The following is an 8,166-nucleotide window of genomic DNA, read 5'->3' as shown; positions in this document are numbered from 1 at the left end:
GTACGGTGAACCGTACTGTACTGCGAACAGACGTGTCCATTTATATGGGCGTATCTCTCTTGTGTTTGATTGATTTCAGATTCCTACAAAGGAGTTATTTTCTGACATTTACACTCTTATAATTTGTTATATAATATAACTTGTTAGTACGTAACCGCAAACCTAAACAGAATTTGCAGGAAATCATCGCATTGGAAATACTAACTCGAAGCTAAACAATTACTATTTCAAAGCCTCGTTCAGGCATCGATCGTAAAATAGCCTGATCATTTATCCATTGTTTATATTATTTGACAGAGTGTATCCTTCAAAACCGAGGAATCGAACCTAACACAAACTAGAGCCAAATAGAAACGAATTACATGTGTGAAACTCAGAAGTATAGCAAGGTTGGGTATTACTGGTGGTTAGTTATTACTTCACATAAAACGGAATTTACCGAAGCCTGCAAGCAGTTTGACAAGACTTGGCAACGTTTCTTCCGCTAATGTGATTTTGAACAAATTGAGTTTTAGATACAGGTAATGAGGTCGCATCGACGAATTCTCCTTGCAAAATATATTGAATCTGTTACTGATTAACTTCTACAATAAAGGATTTGCCGTAGCGAAATACTGATTGCAGGCGATATCTGCTAGTCTATTTCACCGTCGTAACTTGTTTACTTAGTTGCTACAGTGCCAGGTAGATATAGGAAGACGTTAAAACTATCAGCACACTATAGGCCAGGGATGGCGATGGGGAAGCATATGAATTACCAAGAACGTTTAGGGTTTCATAAACGATGTCAGGGACGATAGCTGAATAACGGTATACATCGGTGCAGACATAGTTTACTTGTGCAGCACTTTCATCAGGGACTTTTTATCGCACTCGATTTTATGAAATTAGAGAACGAAAACACGCATATGAATTACCAAAAACGTTTAGGATGATGCGGCAAACTATTTTACAGTTCCAAAGAGTTTGGAGGGAATTCCACTCTGATAGTGTCTTTTTCGATCAGCTTCCAACCACATTAAGTCACTTTTACATTGTCCCATTGTTATTTCAGATTTCTAGCTTTTTATTTCCAGTCTGAAAGATTTTGTTTTCTCAACCGCAATGTAGGCGAGAGACTGGTAATTTGCAAAGTCTAATTCTCGTATAATCCATAAAGCAGTCTGCAGATGCACTTCCGCAAGAGACAAGACGTTGCGAGAAATGAACAAATCAGTTACATTATGATGTCATAAACGATGTCAGAGCCAATAGCTGAATAATGGTACACAGCGGTGCAGACATATAGTTTAGTTATTGTTAGATTAGTTTAAGCCCGATTTTATCAATATTTATCACTGATATGTTAGCATTTTTTTAATTTTATTCGTGCCTTGGTGGGTCACGGATAAAACGCAGTGTCACTGGTTCGCCATCCCTGCTGTAGGTTGTCTGATATAAAGCTAACGAATGTAGTTTTGTACTAGAACAATGTGGTAAATGATTGTAACACACGTGAAAGATTATTCTAGCAAATGAGTCGGGGGTAATATATCAGTCGCAATTGTGAACTACTATGTGGTAAATGACAGTAGCAGGTAAAACGCTGGCAAAGGATGATTTCTAAGGATGCGCTTGAGATTGTAATCGCAGGATATGCATCATTTGACGCATAATTGCATCAAAATAAATGCCATGAGGGTCCGCAAAAACTAACCAACACACTCGTGTACGCAATTCAGAATTGGGTGCTCCCGAAGTATTCGTACCAAGATGGACAACCGTGTACCAGATCAGGGTTGTTAAGGTTGTGCGTCATCTTGGTACAAATACTTCCGAAGTGCTCTGAATTGTGCTTCATTTGAAACACATTTATGTGGCTCGTCAGACTGGCAGTATTTATGCGTCATAAATTCACGTGAGTCCTACAATGCTGTTCATTACGGCTCGCATGAACTTTATCCTAGTATATATTATATATATATATTATCGTTCATGCATTGCAAATAGTGTCGTACATATATATAGCAAAATTGAACAATGGTTATGCACAGTCCTTATCCTGATCTGGTAATTCCAGAAGTACCTCTACACGAATATATTCTGAAGAAAATCCAAAATTATGGAGATGATATTGCTATGGTAAGTGTTGAAGTAATAACTTTGTTAAGTATATCTTGGTCTTGTATTGTTTAGACTCACTGTTAGAATCTATGAAAACTCTAAAATCCACTTGCTTTAAAATTAAATTATTGATATAATAATGTGAGAATGTAAATGCTACAATGTAAGAGCATTATTATCTCTTTTTAAAATCTTATTTGAAGACCTCCATGAGTTTTAGAATCATCTTTTTGCATTGTACTTAAACCATTATTCTAATTTAAAATTTATTTTAGTTATAAATTGGAAAATGCATGTGGGACAATTTTATTTTCATACTGTGTATACACTATTATAAATCTAAGTAAAATACCCAGGTCGACTACACAAGAGGTGAATCAATTACGTTTCGACAAGTTCACGATCAAATACGAAGATGTGCCAGTGCACTTTATAAGCGGGGAATGAGGAAAGGAGATGTCGTTGCAATATGTTCATCAAATCGCGTGGAATACGCAATTATAATTCTTGCTGCTGCCGCTTGTGGTGGAATATCAACAACGTGCAATCCGGTGTATCAGAAAGGTACAAAAATGAGATTAAATGCTAATTATTGAACACGAAATGGACCGACGGATCGTTTTGTTATTATGTTGTTGTGCAAAAAACTTCTCTTCAGCTACTTGACCAATTGTTTTGAAATTTTCTCAGTGTTCAAAGCTTTTTGTTGTCGCTAGCTTTGTGTGAAACTCGTCACCGAAATTAAAAATTGCGTGCCCTGGTTCCGTGATTACATCTCAGTGATCTGGTGGTCAGACTACCGGTACCGTAGAAAAATTGATACTGCTTCGTTTTGACGTTCGTGTCCATATATTTGAACATTTTTCTCTTGTTTTCAATGAAGTGCTTTGTTCTGCCCGTACTGTTATTTATTATTACTAATATTGTAATGGTTGAAATGTGCAAAAAGATTAAAAATAAACAAATAATCTAATTTATAATTTATAAAAAACTTTCTTGCACGGAGGTAGGGAGAACAAAAGTTTGAACTTTTAGCAAGCATAAACAAAAAATTGTTGCTGTTTGCAAACAAATTTGTTCCCGAGAATTTTCATAAATAATTCCTTCATTTTAAACCAACAAGTTGCATACTCAAGAATTATTGTTAGGTTTTAACATGCCCAAAACAAACGTTTATGTGCTATTTCAGCGGAAATTCTACAGCAGTTTAGACTTTCCAAGCCCAACATTGTATTCTGCGATTCCGAAGCTTTCCAGAGAATGAGAGATATCGCAGAGGATCTGCCAACATTGCGGGTAAAACATATAGAAATGGAATTTTAATATTATATTTTTTAAACTGAAAATATAAAAAAATTAATTTGATCATATTCATAGAAAAATATTTTTCAATTGATTGTTTTCAGTGACTAGATGAATTAGATGAACAAGATTAGATAATTTACGTTTCTACCGTCATAATATGAAATTAATTGTGATTTATTATGTCATTGAATCAATGGAGTTCAAGTTGATTCACCGTGTTAAAGTTCATAGATTAGTTAGACTTCCACGCCCTGTAATTTTTTTTCAATTTTGAAACACGGAAATTCGGCGATGCCGAACACGTAATATTTAGCTGCAACGGCTTATAGAGTCTAGCCAAAGTATTATTTTGGCAAAATCAACTGAAATGTATCTTATCTGCAGGAAGTGTATACATTCGGCGAGACACAAGGAAGTATTTCGTACAACACACTTGTTCACAACGATGATGGGAAAGGTGAGGAAAAGATTTTAAGAAACCCAAACTGCGCTATTAAATGGTATTGTTTTCAGATTTTCCTCGAGTACAAATAGACACAAAGGAAGATTTGTTGCTCTTGCCGTATTCAAGTGGAACAACAGGATTGCCAAAAGGAGTCATGTTAACCCACCATAACCTAATGGCCCAAATGATATTAACTGTGTAAGTATATATATAATATAGTTCGTTATCCGCTGATTATTCAATTATTTTTACATTACTCCTTATGATGCTTTATATAACAAGGCCTTCGTATTTTCCTTTAAGTACGAGATCATCATTATATATATAGTGGCGTACGGACGTGAAACAGCGCCCATGGTTAAGTTTACAAATGCGCCTGCTTGATCGTTGAACGGCAATATTTAACGACAGTTGTTAAATTGAGATTCCCGCACGTTATTATTTAAGCAAAATACACGTTTCAATTATTTTCCATTTGAAATTGTTTTATTGAAACATTTCATGATAGAAACCCTTCTTGCGCCCCAATCGAACTGCGCCCGCGGCACGAGCTATGACAGCCACTGCCAAGATACGTAGCCCATGCAGACACATATATATATACTTGATAAACGACATAAAAGCGCTAGATGAAATACTGATCTCCTGTTCGTCGTAATAAATAGAAGAGTACTTAAGTACTTATATTATGTATATGAATGTGTTACTCTATATCCCAAAATCCCAATAACCTCAATATTACCTATTCATTTCACTGTCGGAGTAAGCAAAGTTGTTTTATCACAGTTAATACGTTTCGACTTATAGTGTTATTGTGACTTCGTTTTCAGAGTTGTGTTCTATCAAACCCGCTGTTCATCATACTACATGGTAGTCCCGATGTTTCATACATTTGGTTACTCAATGACCTTATATATGTTGATGCAAGGGACAAAGAATGTTTTCGATTCTAGATTTGAAGTTGAAAGATTGTTAAAGGCACTTGAAACACATAAAGTTAGTGGCTTTCATCTTATTTCTATAATATAAAGTGTCAAACGAACTAAATCAAATAAGATTCCAATCATTGCCTTATTGCTCAGTGATCGATCGAATCGGGTAATATGGTCGCTGAAAAGGTAGCACCGAAGTGCGCTGTAAAAATTGTGCCCAGGAAATTAACCAAATAATAGAATTGTTTGCTATTCGTATATTATCATTTGTATTCATGTCCACTATATTTAATAGTTGGTGAAATGTATGCCAATAAAATATAATATATATCATTCTCTTCCAATAAGGTTTTGTTGAACTAAATTTTCAAATCTTTCTACAGGTGACGCATTTTTCTGCAGTTCCCCCGATTATGTTGAAATTAGCACAAACTGATCTCGATAAAAAATATGACTTATCATCGTTACAAAGAATGGTCAGTGGAGCAGCACCAACTGCGCCCTCATTAATTACAGAAATCCAAGAGAAATATAATATCTTAGTCACACAGTGTAAGTATCTAAAATGCTGAAGGACACAACGAAATAGCGACTCTCTTTCACTGCCATAGTGAAAACTTTTGTCTGACAAACAATCACTATTACATTATTGGATAAATGAGTCGGCTTAGTCTTCAAGTTAATACAGTATAATTGAATTCAATTTAAGCAATTGGCTACTTTTAATAAAGCTCATATAATTTCAGCTTACGGGATGACGGAAATGGTTCCTCTTGCAATGGCCGACCCTCTTGTTAAAAAGTTGAACTCTGTCGGAAATATTGCTCCTAATACTATTATAAAGGTAAAATATTGCAGACTCATCATTGCCTATCATGCTTGCAATGTAGTTTACCTAGAATCGTCTTCAAAAATATATATCCAAAATTACTCCACTGTAGCGCTCATTAATTATTTTTCAAAAAGGAAGTTATTACGCAAATTACCCAACGTAAATATAAGTTTATTGGAGTATATTCAGCAGCAGACAAATTATCGTGAGCAAATTCACTATTCGAATATTCTCTAATAATGTCGCCACGCAACGTGGTTGACGGTGACGTCATAACTCTTGATCAACATCAAGCAGCAATTCACAAAAACAACACCCACATTTGGACAGCAGTGTACATGAAAAATCTTTTGAACAATATATTATTTTCAGCCGTTTCATATAATTGTGAGTTTCAACATGCACCAAACGCAAAAAATCATCTGTTTTTAAGGTTATCGATATTGAGACAGGAAAGGAACTCGGCATCGGAGAAGACGGTGAAATTGTGGCCAAAGGACCACAGGTACACACTAGAATACAATACTTATAGAATTTTTCTGCATATTACTACGGTTGGCATATTCATATATTTTTTCAATGCTTGTTGCTTATCGTCGATTTCACATTCAAGTTCCTGACAGGCTTCCGTAGTCAATTCATATGTCTGAGCATTTTGGAGCAATAAATCCCATTGAAACTCACAAAATCACAAAATTTAGGACCCATAATTATGCATTACAGCCAGTATCAAATGATTAAATAATCTGTTTTATGTAACAGATGATGAAAGGTTATCTTCAAAACCCCGATGCAACCGCTAGGACAATTGATTTGGAAGGATGGATTCATACAGGCGATATTGGGCATTACGATGAAAACGGGATGCTGTACGTTGTAGACAGATTGAAAGAGTTGATTAAATACAAGGGATTTCAGGTATTATAAATAACAGTTGCAAACTTATGTCTTGGTTATAATTTCACATTGCTTTATTTCATTGATGTCATTTTACTATCCACGCCAGGGGTGTGCAACCTTTAGTAAAAGAGGGCCAGATAAAAATATCTGGGTAGAACCACGGGCCACAGAAGGGGCATTGTAACGTCATAGGAATTGGTAATAAATTTGACTCAGGTATAGGATTTGTTTCGTGGGCCGCACCACACCATTCAAAATTGGCACTTCTACGCGGGCCTCACAATTTTTCTATGCGGGCCGAGGTTTTTACACCCCTGATCTACGTCACAGCAATACTATATTATTTGAGAAGTTGTTGCAAAGTCAATTTGTTCATTTTAGGTAGCCCCAGCTGAATTAGAGGCTTTACTGTTGACGCATCCCGACATACTGGATGCAGCAGTAATTGGTGTACCTCATCCAGACGCTGGTGAAGTTCCTAAAGCATTTATTGTGAAAAGAGATGCAGCATTAACTGCAGAAGACGTTGAATGGTTTGTTGCAAGTAAGAAAAATCAGTTATATGTAAAAAATTTAAAATTTGGAATGAAATTAATTTTATGATTGGTTAGTTATGTGAAAAACGTAAGGTTTCATTTTGAATTATTTCAATGTTGTGAAAATTACCGATCAGTCGATGGTAATTAGTGAAAGTGGTGGCATCGATATTAATATGAAATCATGAGACTAGAAAAAGTTGTATGGTAGGGGGAGAAAGTTGAATAGCAGGCCGCACCTAACCGAAACCTTTGTTTCAACAAAGTACCAAATGAATGAAATGTTGCAGATATATAAAAAGTAACGCATAGAATCACATTTGGTCAAAAAGAAATGAAGTAAATGCATAATTTGGTCATTTTTTAAACAAACTTTGCAAGACGTACGTATCAACCGTAACAATGTATACGGGGAAAGAATAACATGTAAATTCAGATTATATCTCACTCGGAATAATCAGCTTTCTGCTATGAAACAGCTCATTACACCAATTTTTAAGCTGTTTGAGGGACGTTCAAATATTGTAAAAAGCTGTTCGTGCTGCTATTGCAATACATACACTAATTGCTACAGCTTACAGGAATAGCTTGAGGGTGAATATATAATTTTGTGGGCACAGTTTCACATCCATTGAATTTATTCTAATACGCTTTCAAATAATGTTTTAAACATATCAAATCAGGTTTTCTATATATGGAATCGTTTCGAATAATTTTTCACAATATTAAATATTTGAAACGTAATTTTTACAGAGGAACTGGCGCACTACAAAAAGTTGAGAGGAGGGGTGGAATTTCTAGAAACAATACCGAAATCTCCTAGTGGGAAGATTCTTCGACGAGAACTAAGAAAACTGCCAATCGTTCGTTTTCGCATGTGAATAATTTCAATGCCGTTTTGCAATAAGTCATTAAATTGTATTTACAAAATTCATGAAGTTTAGGTTTCTATGTCTGGTTATATTATAGTATATTGTTATATTAATGATTACCACAAATTACCTGATTATCTTTTTTGCTTTCAAATGTTGGATAATAAATATACAGATGACATTGAAATGGTTAGCAAATGTTTATTTAATAATAATTTAATGATATATTCTATATCCTATA

At 35.0% G+C, this 8,166-nt stretch overlaps 1 protein-coding gene across 1 annotated transcript; it reads left to right on the top strand.

Moving 5' to 3' along the window:
- The first annotated feature begins 218 nt into the window (after nucleotides 1-218).
- On the top strand, nucleotides 219-8,106 carry LOC120337870 (uncharacterized). Its single transcript, XM_039405770.2, has 12 exons — nucleotides 219-2,121; nucleotides 2,460-2,667; nucleotides 3,293-3,399; nucleotides 3,793-3,865; nucleotides 3,922-4,051; nucleotides 4,684-4,849; nucleotides 5,169-5,337; nucleotides 5,532-5,629; nucleotides 6,051-6,122; nucleotides 6,380-6,535; nucleotides 6,899-7,061; nucleotides 7,807-8,106. Exons 1-12 carry the CDS (start codon nucleotides 2,020-2,022, stop codon nucleotides 7,932-7,934), a joined length of 1,572 nt encoding a protein of 523 aa, XP_039261704.2. The 5' UTR covers nucleotides 219-2,019; the 3' UTR covers nucleotides 7,935-8,106.
- Nucleotides 8,107-8,166: the final 60 nt, after the last annotated feature.

This window comes from Styela clava, chromosome 10 (assembly GCF_964204865.1).
Source record: "Styela clava chromosome 10, kaStyClav1.hap1.2, whole genome shotgun sequence".
Taxonomy (NCBI): domain Eukaryota; kingdom Metazoa; phylum Chordata; class Ascidiacea; order Stolidobranchia; family Styelidae; genus Styela; species Styela clava.
Note: the sequence above shows the minus strand (reverse complement) of the source record. Positions and strands in the feature narration are given on the sequence as shown.